At 35.2% G+C, this 19,604-nt stretch overlaps 1 protein-coding gene across 8 annotated transcripts in view; it reads left to right on the top strand.

The window, feature by feature from the left end:
* The window catches only part of CNOT4 (CCR4-NOT transcription complex subunit 4), a 171,386-nt gene that overhangs the window by 75,421 nt on the left and 76,361 nt on the right, over positions 1-19,604 (top strand). For all 8 annotated transcript variants that reach the window (XM_077141656.1, XM_077141416.1, XM_077141575.1 and 5 more), the window contains one exon: positions 6,949-7,214. In XM_077141656.1, the coding sequence (XP_076997771.1) occupies positions 7,041-7,214 (174 nt within the window). In that variant the 5' untranslated portion in view covers positions 6,949-7,040. The remainder of the gene's footprint in view (positions 1-6,948; positions 7,215-19,604) is intronic.

Below are 19,604 nucleotides of genomic sequence, written 5' to 3'. Positions count from 1 at the left end.
TTAATTTTCTTTCTTGTGTCAGATTTCACAATCTGACTTAGTATTGGGTTAGAGAAAACAACCGCGTCTGAGCAACAAGAGGCTCTCTGGGGGTGACTCTTAGGCATAATCATAAGTAGGCTTAGCTTCTCCTTTGCAGAAATAAGTTTCATTAGAGTAAGCCCCAAGATCAAGGGCTTGACCTATTAAATTGGTAGTCTCCGATGTTTGTGAGAATGCCAGGTCTTCGCCAGGTGGGGTTTAATATTTCCACATTTTTCCCCCAGTCCCTCAAGGGACTTTTTTTTTTTTGCATGGGCAGGCACTGGGAATCGAACCTAGGTCTCTGACATACAAATGCTTTTTTTATCTTCTGCCAAGATTATTCTTGGATGTATCAGGGCACCATACTCACCTGTACAAATCAACAAGATCTCATTCCCTATTCAAAGTTAATTTAATTATGGTGTTTAAATAAATTGATCATGAAAGTTAAATTAGATAGTGCGCTACCAAAAATATAAATTTTGTACCAAATAAGCATCTCTTCCTTTGTTCTTACACAGAAGTTGAAGTTTTAAAATATAGACCATATCATCCTTTACCGTTTTCTGATTTACCTTAGTCCTAACCAGATCATCCTCATTTATATCTTTGATGTCTGATCTCTTTTTCAGATTTCTTAACAGTTGTTATATGTGTTAAAGCTGACTTTCATAGCTGCAGAACTGTAGCTCTGAGTCTGAGGTGTCATACAGATATACAAAGTTCCAGGGATTGACCCCGTTATATACAAAGGGCTCGGCATTTCAGAATTTAGAAATAAATGTTGTGTGTTATATAATGAATAGATGTGACTGGTGTAAGAGCTTGCCATCTAGGAACCTTTACAGTAAGCCTTCCCCGATAACCTGTGCTTTAATTCAATTCTCAGTTTGCACAGTATAATTAGTCCATACTAGTGAGGCATTATAATATCTCTTTTCCTTTCTGGCTTATTTCACTCAACAACTGTCTTTAGGGTTCATTTACCTAGTTGTATGTCTCAGAACTTCCTTCTTGCAGCTGCTCTGTATTCCATTGTATGGATACATCATACTTTGCCTGTAGGCCATCTACATACATTACAAATTGTGAGCAATGCCACCAAAAACATCAGTGTGCAAATGTATATTTGAATCCCTGCTTTCGGTTCTTCCAAGAATAAAAATAAAATAAAAAGGAGAAACACTACCACCACCAAGAATCCCAAACTCCTCCCTTTTATCCCCTCTTGTGACATTCAGCTTTGGTGAATTGACTTATTACATTTAATGTAAGCATATTATAATGTTGCTGATCACTATAGACCCTAGTTTGCATTGATTGTATTTTTTCTGTATACCATTCCATTTTCAACACCTTGTACTACTGACATTTATTTGTCCTGTCTCATGTAAAAACATTCTTATATTTATACATTTAACCACCATCATTATCTATTCAAAGTTTTGCTAAGTTATACAGTTCCAGTCTTTATCTTCTATTTTCGCTTGTGGTGTCATGTCCCTAGCCTTCCATTTTCAACCCCAGTCACACTCGGCTTTGTTCAGTGGACTTACAATATTCTGAGAGACTTGATGAACCCATACTTTTTTTTCTCTTCATTTGAATATTAGTGAATGGTTTGTGCATAAAATTATTCCTCCCTAAATTTGGGTTAGGGTATTGGGAGGGGAGAATTTATTTCAAAGCTTAGTTCAGAGAGGATACATCTAGGAGATTTCTCTTTGTACATGAAATTCCCTTAAATTTTGTTTGTTCCCATTTTTCAGATGAGTAATTTGAATTCAGGGGCTCTTGAGTGTCTTACTCAAGATCAGGTAACACTACTTTGTGGAAGAGATGAGGAGGAAGTAAGGTCTTTAGATTTGTATTCTAGCGTTCTACTGAATCAGAGTACTCTCCTACACTTTACCATTCCTGTAATTGCATTTGGCAGCTGGCTTGTGTGGCATCTCTGTGGTGTTAGAAGTGAGCAAAATAGACTTGCTTGCTTTTTTTATGTTTGTTTTTTCTTCATTGAGGTGAAATTCACATAATATAAAATTAGCTATTGCGCTGGTGCTTATTGCATTCACAGTGCTGTGCAACCACCACCTCTGTCTAGTTTCATCACCGCAAAAGGAAACCCCAGACCCATTAAATAGTTTTCTCTTTCTTCCCCATCCCCTAGTAAGCATAGTTTGCTTTCTATCTATGTATTTGCCTATTCTGAGCATTCCGTATAAATGAAATCATATAATATGAGGCCTTTTGTTTATGGCTTTTGTTCTAGTTTGCTAGCTGCCAGAATGCAATATACCAGAAACAGAATGGCTTTTAAAAAAGAGAATTTAATAAGTTGCTAGTTTACAGTTCTAAAGCCAAGAAAATGTCCCAATTAAAACAAGTTTATAGAAATGTCCAATCTAAAGCATCCACGGAAAGATACATTGGTTCAAGAAGGCAGGGTTTCTCTCTCAAGTGAGAAGGCACACAGCGAACACAGTCAGGGCCATCTCTCAGCTGGAAGGGCACATAGTGAGCATGGCGTCATCTGCTAACTTTCTCTCCTGGCTTCCGATTTCATGAAGCTCCCCAGGAGGCATTTTCCTTCTTCATCTCCAAAGGTCGCTGGCATTCTCTGCTCTCTCTGAATCTCTCATTCTCCAAAATGTTTCCTCTTTTGTACGACTTTAGAAACTAATCAAGACCCACCCAAATGGGTGGAGTCATGCCTCTACCTAACCCAGCTTAACAACCGCTCTTGATTAAATCATACCCCCAGGGAGAGGATCTAATTACAGTTTCAAACATACGATATTGAACAGGGATTAGAAGAAACAGCTGCCTTTATAAAATGGGATTAAGATTAAAACATGGTTTTTCTAGGGTACATACATCATTTCAAAACAGCACAGCTTTTTAAACTTAACTTGTTTTCAGGATTCATCCTCCCTGTAGCTTGTATCAGTACTTCATTCCTTTTTATGGTTGAATGATATTCCATTATATATCCACAACTGGTTTATCCATTTGATGGACATGTGGGTTCTTCTGCCTTTTGGGAAGTCTCCCTGTGTTATCTTTTATTTATAGTAATTTACTTATTAGAAATCTTTCCAATTTATCATGTGCTCCTACCCCACCCCCACCCCCAGTTATTTTAGTTTAATTTCCTATTACTGGAACCTGTGTTTGAGTTTGTATTTTCTGCAAGTACACTTACTAGATGTTCAGATTGGAGGAGCCATTAGAAATCAGTTCAGAACCTCTAATTTTACAACTGGGTCTGTAAATAAGGAGTCCGGGATTGTTTATAATTAGTTACACCATTTCTTTTAATTGTTATTTTGAAATAATTATAGATTCTCAGGAAAATGCAATTTCATTTAATTTTTTCTTCTAGTTATTAACAAAGTGAGAATGTTTCCCAAAAGGAGATTTAAAAATTGCCTTCTTGAAAGAGATACAATAAAGACTGGGATGGTACTCTCTAGAAATGCCTAGAGTATATAATGATAGTGACTAAATGTACAGATTTAAAATATTTTGCTTGAGGAAGAACAAAGCAATGTCAGTAATGCAGGGTGTTGAAAATAGATGGTAATTAATTTTTAAAAAACTTTTGTGTGAGACCAAAGCAAAAAATGTTTATTTGGTACAAAATTTGTATTTTGACTAGTGCCTTTCCTAATATAACTTATGTGGACAGCTTAATTGAACACTATAAGTACATGGAACCTTGAGTAGGGCATGAGATTTTGCAGGTTTGTCCAGAGTGATGTCTCAATAAATCCCAGAAGGATATGAACAGTGAATAAAAAAGTATTTGCAAAGTCCCCTTGGGTGCATGGTGAGAAAGGAAGAAAATTCAACTTCCCCAAGTGGAGAATTCTTGATATTCTCACCAGCAGTAGGGACAACCAAAGCTATAGGCTGAGCCCCCAGTCTTGGGGTTTGTTCATATGAAACTTAATCCCACAAAGGATAGGTTAAACCTATTTAAGATTAGGCCTAAGAGTCACCCCCCAGAGAACCTCTTTTATTGCTCAGATGTGGCCTCTCTCTCTCAGCTAACATGACAAGCAAATTCACTGCCCTCCCCCTCTCTATGTGGGACGTGTCTCCCAAGGTGTGGACCTTCCTGGCAATGTGGGACAGAAATCCCTGAATGAGCTGAGACTCAGCACCAAGGGATTGAGAAAACCTTCTCCACTGAAAGGGAGAAGAGCGAAATGAGACAAAATAAAGTGTCAGTGGCTAAGAGATTCCAAATAGAGTTGAGAGGTTGTCCTGGAGGTTATTCTCACACATTAAATAGATACCACCTTTTAAGGTGAAACAGAGAGGCTGGAGGGAACTGCCTGAAAATGTAGATCCATGTTCCAGTAGCCATGTTTCTTGAAGATGATCGTATAATGATATAGCTTTCACAATGTGACCATGTGATTGTGAAAACCTTGTGTCTGCTGCTTCTGACTGATGAGTAAAACATAAGGATTAAAAATAAGTGAATAATAGGGAGAACAAAGGTTAAAATAAATTTAGTGGATTGAAATGCTAGTGATCAATGAATGGGAGGGGTAAAGGGTATGGTATGTATGAATTTTTTTCTGTTTTCTTCTTATTTCTTTTTCTGAATTGATGCAAATGTTCTAAGAAATGATCGTGATGATGAATGCACAACTGTGATGAAAAAAATAAATTAAAAAAATTTGCCTTTTTTAAAAAGGTATTTGACTATTTGAATTACAAAAGTAATACTTTTTTACAATTCAGATAAGACATCTTCATAAAATAAAATATTTACCTCCATTTTGTTTTATAACAAATTTTAATGTATAAACTTCTATTTTATTTACTTAGAGAAACAAATCAAGTATATATACCTGTAAGTGTTTATGTATTTATATGTTAATAACTGTATATTAATTTGTCTCCAGCTTCTCTTTTTAAATATATAATATATAATAGACACCTTCCTTAAGTCAACACATATAAATCTACCTTATGATTATATTATAATTTATTTAATAATTTCCCTATTGACAGTTACATTATTTGCAATTTTGTAGTATTATAAAGAATGCTGCAGAACACAGCAAAGTAGTTCGTGTACACTTTGTTGAGGAAGTAGGGCAAATTCTTAGTTAGCTGGTACAAGGCAATGGTGAAGATCAAGATTCAGAAGCTAAGTGTGCCTGGAATGAATTTAGACTCTACAACTCAATAGCTGCATGAGTTAAGGCAGGGTATCGCTTGGTCTCTAGTTTCCTCTTGCTGAGAGATCAGTGATATCTCCTGTTGGGGGATAACAAACTTTTTTGACTGGCTGATTCCAAAAAATGCTTTATTATTGTTTAGTAGCTAAAGAGATTTCATATTTTCTTGTGTTTTAGTCATGTATATTTCTTTTGTGAACTACCAAATGTCATATTCTGTTCTTATTTATCCTTTTGACTTATTTGCCTTTTTCTTACTGCCTGTAAGATTACTTTATGTATTCTCAATGCTAACTCTTTAATATATATAGAGAGACTATATCCATTATTCTGTTGCTTCCCTTTATTTTTTTTAACCTCATATTGCTTACATCTGTCATCTTTTTCATTTTCAGCTTTTGAATTTTTGTTTGTTTTGCGTAGGAATGCCTTCTGGTTTCCAAGGTTTGAAAAATTCCTTTTTTTTCCTTCTAATACTTTAATAGTTTATTATTATTATTATTACTCTTTGTTTGGGCAGGCACTGGTAGTCGAACCTGGGTCTCTGGCATGGCAGGCAAGAGTCTGCCTGCTGAGCCACCATGGCCTGCCCAATAGTTTTTCTTTTTTTTTTGATGTGTAGCTTTGTATATAAATCATTTAGAATTTATTTTCATTGCACTTTGAAATGATATAAACTTTTTCCTTCAAGTGAATAGTTCAGTGTCCTTTACTGGTTATAAAATAGCCCATCCTTTCCATATTTATTTATAGTGTTGCTTTTATCAAATATTTGAACTCTCATGAATTTTGGGTTTATTCCTAGATTCCTATGTAGTTTCTTTGAATTTTTGTCTATTCTTGTGCTAATATCAAAGTATTTAAATTATTTTAGCTTTGTAGCACATTAACAAATTAGCAAAATGATTTTGGTAGAGAAGTTAAGAGTTAGAGATTTCAATTCAGTGACTTTAGTCTAAATCTTTACCCAAAAGTTTTCAACCTTCCATATTCTAAAAAGATAACAGTATTTAATTTTTTAAAGTGTTTGGGAGTATGGAAGTCTATTTGTTTTCTTCCATGTTTTCTGTTTCTTGTGGGGTTTTTGTAGAGTTAAAATAGGAATAATTTTATATTATTTATTTCCCAGAAGTTTTCAGTAGCATATTAAGGCATGTTTAATTGTAAACAGGTTGTATGGCATACATGTTAGTTTTATTTTAACCACTAGCCTATGTTTTCTGTGGTTTACGTATTGCTTTGATGCTATCGTCTATCTTTAGATGAATGAAGGCCTTCTTTTTCATTAGGTATGTTTTGTAAATTGTGACACCTTTTACAATATTGTAATACTTTTAGTTATGCGGCATTATTACTAGCTTTAAGGTAAAGACAAAGCAGTTTAGAGTATGTTTAAGGCAGAAGATGCTTCTTTATTGTCTCTATTCCCTTAAAACATGTTTTAGCTATTGCTGTGTTTATACCAAATGTTTTATCTAGAAAAGTAGGTAGGCCTTTCTTTTTATTTCTCTTATCAAATCCAAAAAAATATGTAATTCAAACTTACTGATGTGAAAAAAAATTCAGAAGAAAGTAACTTGTTGTTTGGAAATCCGTTCTAAGATGACAGCAAAAAATTGCTTGGATTGATAGTTTTCAATTTTTTTGATAATGTGATTCATGTTGTTAAATAGGCAACTCTTTCTCCACTAGTAAGCAGTGTGTTTTGTTTATTCTCACGCAGGTCTTCAGAGTTCTACATTTTAGCTCTCAGTGCTGAAGTTCCTTCTCCCTTAAATTATTATAAACTTTTGCTGCTGTTTAATAAACGTGAAGATGTCTCGCAGTCCAGATGTGAAGGAAGACCCTGTGGAATGCCCTCTTTGCATGGAGCCCTTGGAGATAGATGACATCAACTTTTTCCCTTGCACCTGTGGCTACCAGATCTGCCGATTTTGTTGGCATCGAATTCGCACTGATGAAAATGGGCTTTGTCCTGCATGTAGAAAGGTAAATACTCCAAAATAACTTTGTGTATAGTTTTTGTCCTATGCATATGAGTAAGTGGATTTACAAGAATCTAAAAACCCCAGCAGAGATTATATAGCACTATATTTTAGAGATATTGTAGTGAGGTGGAAAGAACCCTGAATTGGAAGTCAGTATCTAGTCTTGGCTTTGTGGTTAATTAGCTGTATGAGTTTGTAAAGCCATATAACCTCTCTGCTTCATCTTTATTTTGCTCATCTGCAGAGAGGGACAACACCATTGGTGCTCCCCATTACATCTAAAAATCTATGATTTTAAACATTCTCTGGGTTTTATTGGTTTGATAATCGACCACAGCACAGTATCAGTGTAGTGAATGAACTATTAGGGTGGGTAGGACCCCAGCACTTTTATTTTGAAGGACTCTATTTGTGATTTTAAGGCCTGTTGCAAATATCTGTCATTTAAATATGAAATTTTCTTTCTCTTTAGTGTGTGCATGATTTAAACTTTATTATTTTTATTACATACCTATTTCAGATAGCTCTTGTGTTTATTATACTAAATTTTGAGACATCTGATATATGCTTTAGATGCCTTAAAATGTAGAAAAATAATTACTCTCAACTTCCTTACCTGAAGACTTATAAATCTCAGAAGGCAATGCCCTGTCCAGTTTTTTTTTTATATTTTTATTGCAAAATCTTCACACATATATTCCATACATGGTGTTCAGTGGTGGCTCACAGTATCATTGCATAGTTGTATATTCCTCACCATGATCATTTTTTAGAACATTTGCATCATTCCTGAAAAAGAAAAGGAAAGAGGAAAAAAACTTGTATATACCATACACCTTACCCCTCCCTCTCATTGACCACTAATGTTTCCATCTACCCAATTTATATTACCCTTTGTTCCCTCTACTATTTAATTATTTATTTATTATTTTTAAAAATGTGTTTTTTTCTGTGTTTTAAACTCATCTGTCCATGCCCTGGATAGAAGGAGCTTTTTCACAATCCACATTTTTATTATATAGTCATCTTCAAGAATCAAGGCTACTGGAACACAGTAGTTTCGGGTACTTCCCTCTAGCCACTGCAGTAGACCATAAACTGAAAAGGGATAGCTATATAATGCATAAGAATAACCTCCAGGATAACCTCTTGACTCTGTTTGAAATCTCTCAGCTACTGACACTTTATTTTGTCTCATTTCTGTCTTCCCCCTTTTGGTAAAAAAGGCTTTCTCAATCCCTTTGATGCCAGGTTCCAGTGTATCCCAGGATTTCTGTCCCATGTTGCCAAGGAAATTTACACCCCTAGAGTCATGTCGCACGTAGGAGGAAAGGCAGTGAGTTCACCTGCTGAATTGGCTTAAATTGTTGCTATGTCTGAGCAACAAAAGAGGTTCTCTGAGGGTAACTCTTAGGCCTAATTTTAAGAAGGCTTAGCGTATCCTTTGCAGGAATAAGTTTCATAGGGGTGAACTCTAAAATAGAGGACTCAGCCTCTTGATTTGGTTATCCCTAGTGCTTGTGAGAATATCGGATGTTTTCCCAGTGGGGAAGTTGAGTATTTCTTCCTTTCTACCCATTCTCCCAAGGGGATTTTGCAAATGCTTCTTTATTCACTGCCCAAATTACTCTTCTGTCCAGTTTTTTTCGTCCAGTTGGCATGTAACATATATTTGATTGAAAAAAGGTTATTTCTCTTTAAGCATTAGCATTATAATTTATATAGTTATATATCATGAGTATTGTATATACTATACATAAGGTATAATATGTGATATGTAACATATAATACATAATGCATATTTCCATATAATATATATAAAACATCTTTATATGTAATAAATATACTTTAAGAAATGTAAATCAGCAGGAAAATGGAAACCTTTACATTGGATTTGGTCAAAATATATATACTTTTTGTTAGTGGATTTCAAACATTCAGCCATGTTTTAAAAATTATTTCCCTGATATTCTGTAAGAACACAATTGTATTGAAGTACTTAATTGAAAATGATGACATTCAGAATAGCCCAAGATAAAATTCTGAGGTTTATGAATTTGATTTGCTTCATGAGGTTTGTCTCTCTTTTCTTTTTCCTGTGGAGTATTATGAAGGTAGAGTCTTCCAACAAAATACAATTGTTGAATAGTTTGTAGAGAAAAAATAAAAGTTAATTTGAAAAAAGCAAAGAAAATTACCTCAGTCTTAAGGGCTTACCTAGCATTATGTCAAATCTCCAGAAAGTTGAGAAAAGTAAAAAAAATTAGCGGTAAATAATGTTAGCAAGTCTGGGTGCCCTGGGAGGGCCAGAAGTTTTGAGGAATCTCTGAAAGGCAGAAGGCCACTGAGATCCGTTTGAAGAAGGATGCATTAGTGCACAGTGTATGCAGATTTAGACCGCAGCAAGATGGTAAAATCATGGTGCTTTAAACTTGGGAAACCATCAGTGTGGTTAGTTGAATATGGCATTGTAGCTGCCAGATGGGTCCAGTCTCCCTTTTGTGCCATGTAGCAGAGATTTAAGACTTCTCGCTTAAAAGCATAATTATAAGTTTGGATCAGAGGCTGGAGGTATGTAGAAACATTCTGGTGGAATTGAAACTCCTATATTCCCGTCCAACAACATATTTTTTCTGTGATTAAAAAAGAACATCCTGCGGTAATCAGAAAAGCAGATGAAAAAATGCCCAAGTTTTCCTCTCAGGAGTCCTCCTTTTGAGGAGTCTGAAGAGAAGAGAAACTTGCTGTTACATTCCAGTAAACTTAGAAGTACTTCATCTTGGGAGCACTCACTGTACTGGCGTTCTAGAAAAAAAAAAAAAAAAAAAGAAAAAGCATCAGTAGACAGGCTGACAGATGATGGGGTTTTCACATGTCAAGATGAGTAACAGCAAAAAATAAATATATTTCAGGAAAATCAAACTCATGAAAGAGAAGCACAAAAATCAGTAAATAGAAGAATCTAACATAAGGAAGCAAACAGGATATATACTGTTAAAAAGTGTCATTGTTAAGGGTGCATGGGTGGTTCAGTGGTAGAAAAGCTCACCTGCCATATGGGAGACCAGATTCAATTCCCAGCCTATACACCCCCCCCCCCCCCAAAGTGTCATTTTGGCTCTCAGAGGGATAGGAGAGAACGTCTTATTCACGTAAAAAAATAGTTTGTTTTTTGGGCGGGCCACGGTGGCTCAGCAGGTAAGAGTGCTTGCCTGCCATGCCCGAGGACCTGGGTTCGATTCCCGGTGCCTGCCCATGTTAAACAAACAAAAAAGTTTGTTTTTAAAGAACCAGTTACAGATCTTTAAAACAAAATGGAAATTAAAAGTCTTACAGATGAGCTGAACAGCAGAATGGTCACAGTTTAAGAGCAGGTTGGTGAATTGGATGATTGTTTTTGCAGCATATAATATAAAAAGATCCCAAAGAAGAAAGTATGTGAGAAAAGTTAAACAGCATGAAATGCAGGTCTACAGGTCCTAATCTCTGGTAAGAGGAGTTTCAGACAGCGTAAATTAAGAACGGATCAGAAAAAATATTCAAAGAACTCATAGAGCAAAATTTCTTATGACGAATAGCTGAAGTCCTCAGATTAGAAGGACTTGGACTGTGAAGCAAGACGACTGAAAAAGATCATCATTAATTTATATAATTGTCAAATTTTAGAACATTTAGAATAAAGACAAAGCTCTAAAAGGTCTTGAGAAGATAGTATAGATATACTACAGAGGAACAAGAATAAAACTGATACCTTTATTCTAGCTTAAAACAGTACACAAAAAAAAAGGAATTGAGTTATTTTTCCAAAGTTATGAGGGAAAATAACTTGGAAACAGGAATTCTGAAATTCATTCAGATTTGAAAGGTATTATCATAAAACTTTTTTCAGACATAAAAAGATTCATATGTTTCTTATCTTCTATGAAGTCACCGTATAGGACAAATAGAAGAGTTGAAGATGACCACAAGGTTTTGGACTGAACAACTGAAAGTAAGGAGTGACCACTTACTGAGATAGAGAATCCTGCAGTAGGAATAGGGTGTTTTTGAGGAGATTGTTCTAGACAGGTTAAATTTGAGATTTCTATTACAAATCTGACTGGAAACATTGAATAGACAGTGAGTATTTAAGTCTGGGTTTCAGGTGAGAGATTCCATTATAGCAATATAATTTGGGAGTAGTCAGCATATAGAATGTTATTTAAATCATGAGATTGGATGAAGTCTAAAGGGACATCATGTAAATAGAAATTATGAGAGACTAGATAACTTCCAAGGCTCTTCAGCAGTTATAGAAAAAAAAAATCTGGCTCAAAAGAGGTTCAAGACAACGAAGTTAGCTTTTTTTTGAGGGAGTTACTGTATTTGTTGGGCCAGGGGTAATTTTTTGGTTTCTTGATGATTTAGTCACATTCCTTAGAGCTCCTGTTTGTTCTTCCAGTCATCAGGCCTTGCTCATACCTGTCTGTCTCATGGCTGAAATAGTTCATGAAGGGCAGACAGTGCAGGGCATACAAGATCTTAGAGACTGAGACCTGACTTAGCCTTGCCAGAGAGTATACTGAGTACAGGATTAATAATTATGTAGTTGCCTTCTCAGTCAAAGACTATCATGTCCATGGCCTCTGGAGACCAGCCCCAGTGGTTATGTTAACACAGAGGAAAGCCACAAATGTTGCCAGAGACTTGGAAAGAACCACAAAGTCACCCAACCCTGCATGAAGATGGCCTGAACAGGTTATTCTGTACGGTGATAGACTGACATGATTTAAGTAAACTTGGCATTAAAGGGGGCTGGGTGATGTAAGCCCTCTACATGGTTCAGAAGAGGAAACTGCTCTTTTGCAAGAGAGCCTCTTTTCTTTGAAGAGTAGTGACAAGCGGTTTTAAAACCAAGAGAGTTTAGTGTTTCAGTCTAGTCTTAAATGCTGAGATTAATGGGATCAGAAAGACCTTACTGTTTGCTTAAATATAGGTGCCGACTCCTTTGTCATCTCTTAAACATGCTTTTGTATGTCTTTTTAGTGAAGAATTTCTAGGGGCAGGGAGGGAGGGAGAACCTGGTAGAATGACAGAGGATGTAGACATATAGATGTGGTGTCCTGACGTACATAGCATCATATTATGTTGACTCACATAGAAGCTAGTGGTTGGAGAAGGAAATGAAAACTTCAACAAAAGTATTACTATTTTAATCTCAAAAGTAATGAAAGATATTATATCTGTGAAGTAAGATCACTTTATAAAAAAAAGAACATCCAATGAACAATGAACAGTTAATGAAAGTTAAAATATGATAGCAGAAATAAATACCTTAAGGAAAGTATTGAAAGATGAGGCTGTGGGGCAAAAAGACAGAGGTGGAATGTTTGAGAGGAACAATCCAGATAATTGTTTTAGAAAGAGACTACAGTGATGCAGAGGGGAAATTGTAATAAAAAATATGATTGAAGACTATTTCCCAGAATCAAAGGACACATTTCTGGATCGAATGGGCCAGTTGATTGCCTGGCATCTTGAAGTAGCAGCACATCAAGGATAAAGAAATTCCACAAGCTTCCTGAGAGGAAAAGTAGGTCATATACAAAGAGATCAGGAATCAGAATGATTTCAGACTTCTCATCAGCATCATGTGAAGCTAGAAGACAATTCTGAAGGACGTTTATTTTCATCCTAGAATTTTATATCACTGTTAAATGTGAAGGTAGAGTAAAGACATTTATAGACCTGAAAGGTCTCAAAAATGTTTTGCCTTCCATGCATTCTCTCTCAGGAATCTACTGGAGGATGTGCCACACGAGCATGAAGCAATGAAGAAAAGAAAATACATGAGATAAAGGAATCAAGAGATCCCACGCAGGAGAGAAGCAATGGGAATTCCTGGGATGTTGGGGAAGGATGACAGCTGTGCCCCAGGTATAAAGGACAGCCAATCCAAAATGCAGCAAATCTGAAAGCTCTGAGGCTTCTACGTAAAGATAAAATTGACAGAATATTTGGATTTCATAAATGTTTAAATAGAAAGTGTTGAGAGACAGTTTGGGCAACTGAAGATTTGATGCTTGTAGAGATATAATCAGACAAAACAAGTTATTTACTCCAAGAGGAACAAAAAATTGTACTGAAAAGGAAAAATAATTATAGTATGCTACATGTGTGAAGTAGGAAGTTTGAGATTCCCCTCCCCATACAGATATTCAGTGTAAAGTCTCATTTGTAGAAGACTATACCTTCAGTATTTAATGATTTGGGTGTCTTTTTCAAAAATTAATTGTCCATAAATATGTAGGTTGGTTTCTAGAGTCTGTGTTCTGTCCACTGAGGATTATGTCTATTCTTATGCCAGTACCATATGTTCATGCTTTGTGTAAGTTTTGAATCCTGATATAATAATTCTTTCAGTTTTTGTTTGCTTTTTTTTTTACATGGACAGGCACTGGGAAGTGAACCTGGGTCTCCGGCATGGCAGGTGAGAACTCTGCCTGCTGAGCCACCGTGGCCTGCCCTGTTTGCTATTTTTGAAAATTGTTTTTGGTTTTCTAAAGTCTTAGCATTTCAATATAAATATTTAAATCAGTTTATCAGTTTCTACATAAGATCTTCTAATATTTTGTTTGGGATTGCATTGAATGTACAGATCAATTTGAGGGAAATTGACATCATAAAAATGTGAACTCCTATAGTTCATAAATATGTGTTTCTTTCCATTTTTCTAGGTAGTTTAAATATTTTTAGCAATGGTTCATAGTAGTCACTGTAAAGAGTATAATACATTTCATTGTATTTAACCATAAATACTTTATATTTTTTAAACTATGGTAAATGATACTGTTTTAAAAATTTTCTTCCAGTTATTCATTGCTGGTATTTAGAAGAGTTGACTTTTAAATATTGACTTTCTTGCACCCTGTTAGATAGATTCCTTAGCATTTTCTATATAAATGGTCATGGCATCTGTGAATAAAGACAGTTTTACTTCTTCCTTTCCAGTCTCTATGATTTTAAATCTTTTTCTTGCCCTATTGCATTGGGTAAGTGCTCCATAATAATATTAAATAGAAATTGTAATAATAAATAATCCTTGTTTCCAATTTTAGTGGGAAGGTGTTGAAGTATTTTAAGGTTGTTGCTGTCTGTGGGGTTTTGTTTTTGTTTTTGTAGATGGTATTTATCAGGTTAAGGAACTTTTCTGTTTATAGTTTGCTGAAGAGGCGTTTTTGTTTGTTTAATTCATGAGTAGGAGTTGAATATTACAAAATATCCTTTTTCTTCTGTTAAAATGGACTTTTTTTCTTTATTATGTTGCTATAGTGATTTATGTTGATTGGCTTTTTTAATCAACCTTCCCTTCCAGTAATAAACCCCACTTGATTATGATGTATTAAATTTTTTTATATTCAGCTTGCTAACATTTTCAAAAGTATGTTTGTGTCCAAGATGGCTATTTATGTGTAGTTTTTTAATATTGTTTTTGGATATGATATCAATTTAATACTGTTTCATAAAATGAATTAGAAATGTTTCCCCATCTTCTGCTTGCTGAAAGAGTTTGTGTGTGATAATTGATGTTATTACTTTTTTTATTTTTTCCCTAAATTCATTATTGGAGGTTACTGCCATGTTATTGTTCATTGGAGCACTTCCAAAGAAGCCTGGCAACTATAGGATTTCGCTGTGTAGATTTCTGGAATTCATTTGGAGTGTCTCCATCTTTTGTTTCTGCATCCTGCTACTCATTGCCTGTTGTTCAATGTCTAAGAACAATTATATGTTATCTAGTCTTCTAGTTGTTTTTGTTGATAGGTCTAGTCTTTTACCCTTTACTTTGTCATGGCTGAGAGTAGAAGTGTATAAATAACATTTATATTTTATAATAATGTAATACGAATATTGATGAACTACAGTTATATAACTATTGGAAGAATACAAAGTTAGAAAATAGGGTTAGGGTTGGTAAAGAGAGCTAAATCTTCAGCTTGCCTAATGTGATCATTTCTAAAACTGAAAAAATAAGTTACAATAAAAGTATGTTATTTAGAAATATTAGTGGTAAATGACAACCATCTGAAGGAGTTATCAGGATTATTTCTAGGGAGCTTGACCTGAGAATGAGAAGAAAAGGAAATGCTGGACTACTCCTTTTCTTAATGAATATTGTAGAACTGTTGACTAGGAACATACTCAAAAGATTAATTTTTTAAAATCTTTAAGAATACAGGGAAAATATCAATGAAACTAGAAAGAAAAGACATCAGGCAATTGGAAATCTCAGAAACAGCAATATAATAGCTGTTTTATACATAATAAAATTATACATAATAAAATTTAGGATCAAACATATTTTAAAACGGGAGAGGAATTTTTCTTACTAATAAATGGTACACAACGTCATGAATCTTCATATATTTAACAGCAAACTTGTGAAATATATTGAGCTGCTGTAAATACTAGGAGAAACTGACATCCATATTCATAATGAAGAGACTTTAACGTGTATTTTAGAAATTGACAGATGAAGTAAGTAATAAAAAGGAAGTGAAGAATTTGAATAATGCAATTAGTACGCATGTGTGTATGTGCACATAATTTTGTATCCTATGAGGAATATACCTTTTAAAATACTAGTGGAATGGTAATGGCCACAGTGGAAGTATCACCCATTTCCAAAAGGTAGAATTCCCCTGTGTATTTCATTTTATTTGTCCTATTTGGAGTTTGTAGGCCTTCTTGAATGAATCTGTCTTTTGGTCAGATTCATTAGTTCCGGGGAAAAATAAAGCTATTATCTCTTTAAATACTGCCTTTGTTCTCACTACTCTGCTTCTCAGACTCTGATTAAATATTTTTTTCCAGATCTTTTTCACTGTCTTCTCTATTTCTTAATCTCTTTTCTATAGTTTTCTCTTTCTTTTTCCATTGATGAAAGAGAAGTGATCTCACTTCCTATATATGTAAATGGTTTCTTCTTCTGGATCAAACTGCTGGTAAATAATGTCCACTGAGTTTTGAATTTTGGTTTTCTTTGCCATTTCTAGACAGTGTGTTTTCTCTTTTTTCAAATTTGCTATTTTTTTTTTTTAATTTTTTACATGGGCAGGCACCGGAAATCTAACCCGGGTCCTCTGGCATGGCAGGTAAGCATTCTTGCCTGCTGAGCCACCGTGGCCCACCCTTTGCTATGTTTTTTTTTTAATGGATTCTTATGAGCTATAGATTATTTCTAAATTTTCCATATATATCTTTAAACAGACAAGCATTACCTTTTTTAAACAAGTATTTTTATTGAGAATTCTTCACACACATACATTCCATACATGGTGTATGATCAGTGGCCCACAATATCATCACATGGTTGTGTATTCATCACCATGTTCATTTTTTAGAACATTGCTTCACTCCAGAAAAATAAGAAGAAAAAAGAAAAAAACTCATACATACTATATCCTTTAGCCCTCCCTCTCATTGACCACTAGTATTTCCATCTACTTAATTTATTTTATCTTCGTCCCCCTTATTATTTATTTATTATCCATATTTTTTAACTCATCTGTTCATACCCTGGATAGAAGGAACATCAGATGCAAGGTTTTTACAATCACATACAGTCATATTGTAAACATTATATCTTTATACAGTCATCTCAAGAATCAAGGCTTCTGGAACACAACTCACCAGTTTCAAGTACTTCCCTCCAGCAACTCCAGTGCACCATAAATTAAAAAGAGATATCTATATAATGAATAAGAATAACCTCCAGGATAACCTCTTGACTCTGTTTGAAATCTCTCAGCCAGTGAGACTTTATTTTGTCTCCTTTCTCTCTTCCCCTTTTTGGTCAAGAAGCCTTTCTCATTTCCACAATACCAGGTCCCAGCTCATCCCCAGGAGTCAGATCCCATGTTGCCAAGGGAGATTGATACCCTTGGGAGTCATGTTCCATGTAGGAGGGAGGGCAGTGAGTTCACCTGCCACGTTGGCTTACAGAGAGGGGCCACATCTAGCAACAAAAGAACTTCTCTGGGGGTGACTGTTAGGCCTAATTTTAAGTAGGCTTAGTCTGTCCCTTGCAGGAATAAGTTTCATAGAGGTGAATCCCAAGATTGAGGGCTCAGCCTATTGATTTGGTTGTCCTCAGTGCTTGCGAGAATATCAAAATGCTCCCAGTGAGGTGGAGTAATTCCTCCTTTCTCCCCAGAAGTATTTGCAAATACTTCTTTATTCACTGCCTGAATTACTCTTGAATATATCAGGGCATCACACTAACCTGGACAAACCAACAAGATCTCGTGCCCTGTTCAAGATTCCGTGTACTTACGGTGTTCAACTAAACTGACCATACAAGTTAAATATATAAATAAATTTATTTATTATATATAAAATATATAAATAAATTTATTTAAATATAAATATATTTAAATATAAATTTTGCACCGAATAAACATCTCTCTCTTTAGACTCACACAGAAGTTGAAGTTTTAAAATATGGACAATATCATCCTTTACCTTGTATTTTGATATACCTTAGTCCAGATAAGCATTATCTTAAAACCTTTGTTCAGTAATTCCCATAACTGAAATCTCTGGGGGGGTGTTTTTGCTAGTTGTTCCTTATGTTTTTATGTTTCTTTTCGCATTTGGTTATCTATGCCTGCTTCTTGGTCATTGTCATAAAAAAATTATTTGAAGAGTCCCCCAAGACCTAGGGATGACTTCTCCTATTCTAGAGAAGCTTTGTGTTGGCTTCTACTGGGCCCTATAAATGTTGCGCTTAGGGATGCCTCAAGCTTAAAGACCCTGGTCTGTCCAAGATTTGTGTCCCCAAAATATAGATGTTCCCTAGGGTTGGTTTCAGCAGCTTTTTTTAAAAGATTATTTTATTAATTAAAAAAATATATATAACAACAAACAAAAACATTCTTAACATATGATCATTCCGTTCTACATATATAATCAGTAATTCACAATATCATCACATAGTTGGATATTCATCATCATGATCATTTCTTAGAACATTTGCATCAATTCAGAAAAAGACAACAGAAAAAAATTCATACACATTACACCTCTTACCCCTTGCTTTCATTGATCAGTAACATTTCAGTCTACTAAATTTATTTTAACATTTGTTCCCCCTATTATTTATTTTAATTCCATATGTTTTACTCATCTATTGATAAGGTAGATAAAAGGACCATCAGACACAAGGTTTTCACAATTGCACAGTCACATTGTGAAAGCTATATCATTATACAGTCATCTTCAAGAAACATGGCTACTGGAACACAGCTCTATATTTTCAGGCAGTTCTCTCCAGCCTCTCCACAACATCTTGACTAACAAGGTGATATCTATTTAATGTGTAAGAATAACCTCCAGAATAACCTCTTGACTCTGTCTGTAACCTCTTAGCCATTGACACTTTATTTTGTCTCATTTCACTCTTCCCCCTTTTGGTCGAGAAGGTTTTCTCAATCCCTTGATGCTGAGTCCCAGCTCGTTCTAGGATTCTGTCTCACAGTGCCAGGAAGGTCCACACCCCTGGGAATCATGTCCCATGTAGACAGGGGGAGGGCGGTGAGTTTGCTTGTTGTGTTGGCTAGAGAGCGAGGCCACATTTGAGCAACAAAAGAGGTTCTCTTGGGGGTGACTCGTAAGCCTAATTTTAAGTAGGCTTGACCTATCCTTTGTGGGATTAAGTTTCATATGAGCAAACCCCAAGATTGGGAGCTCAGCCTATAGCTTTGGTTGTCCCCACTGTTTGTGAGAATATCAAGAATTCTCTACTTGGGGAAGTTGAATTTTCCCCCTTTCTCATCATTCTCCCAAGGAAACTTTTTCAGCAACTTCTTCTGTTTTTTTTTTGTTTGTTTGTTTTTTGTTTTTTTGTTTGTTTGTTTGTTTGTTTTTTGGCATGGGCAGGCACTGGGAATAAAACCTGGGTCTCTAGCATGGCAGGCGAGAACTCTCCCTGCTGAGCCACCGTGGCCTGCACTCAGCAACTTCTTAAGGATGGCTCCCCCATGCTGTTTACCTCTTTGCTTTATTCTTATCCTGAGACTAGAGGAGCCTTTGAGGGTAGGCTGGGAAGATCTCTCTAGAGAGAAACCATCTTTTGGTGCTTCTAGACTTTTAATGCTGTCTTTCTTCCTTATTTTGGTGACTAAACTAGAACTTCCATATGTGATATCAGTCTAAGTGGTCTTATTGTTATTCACATATTCTACTCACTGCTCTGGTCATTGGCGTTCATTTAGAAATTGGCCTAGGAGTTCCGCATTGTGGTTCATTATTGTTTTTAAGGTGTTGATTTAAAAAAAATTTTTTGGTATAGTATACTTCATTGTCTTCCCCAGAATAGTACAATAAAATTAGATGTTAACAGCAAAATAAT

This window comes from Tamandua tetradactyla, chromosome 1, assembly GCF_023851605.1.
Source record: "Tamandua tetradactyla isolate mTamTet1 chromosome 1, mTamTet1.pri, whole genome shotgun sequence".
Taxonomy (NCBI): Eukaryota; Metazoa; Chordata; class Mammalia; order Pilosa; family Myrmecophagidae; genus Tamandua; species Tamandua tetradactyla.
This window is presented reverse-complemented; position numbering and strand designations above follow the sequence as displayed.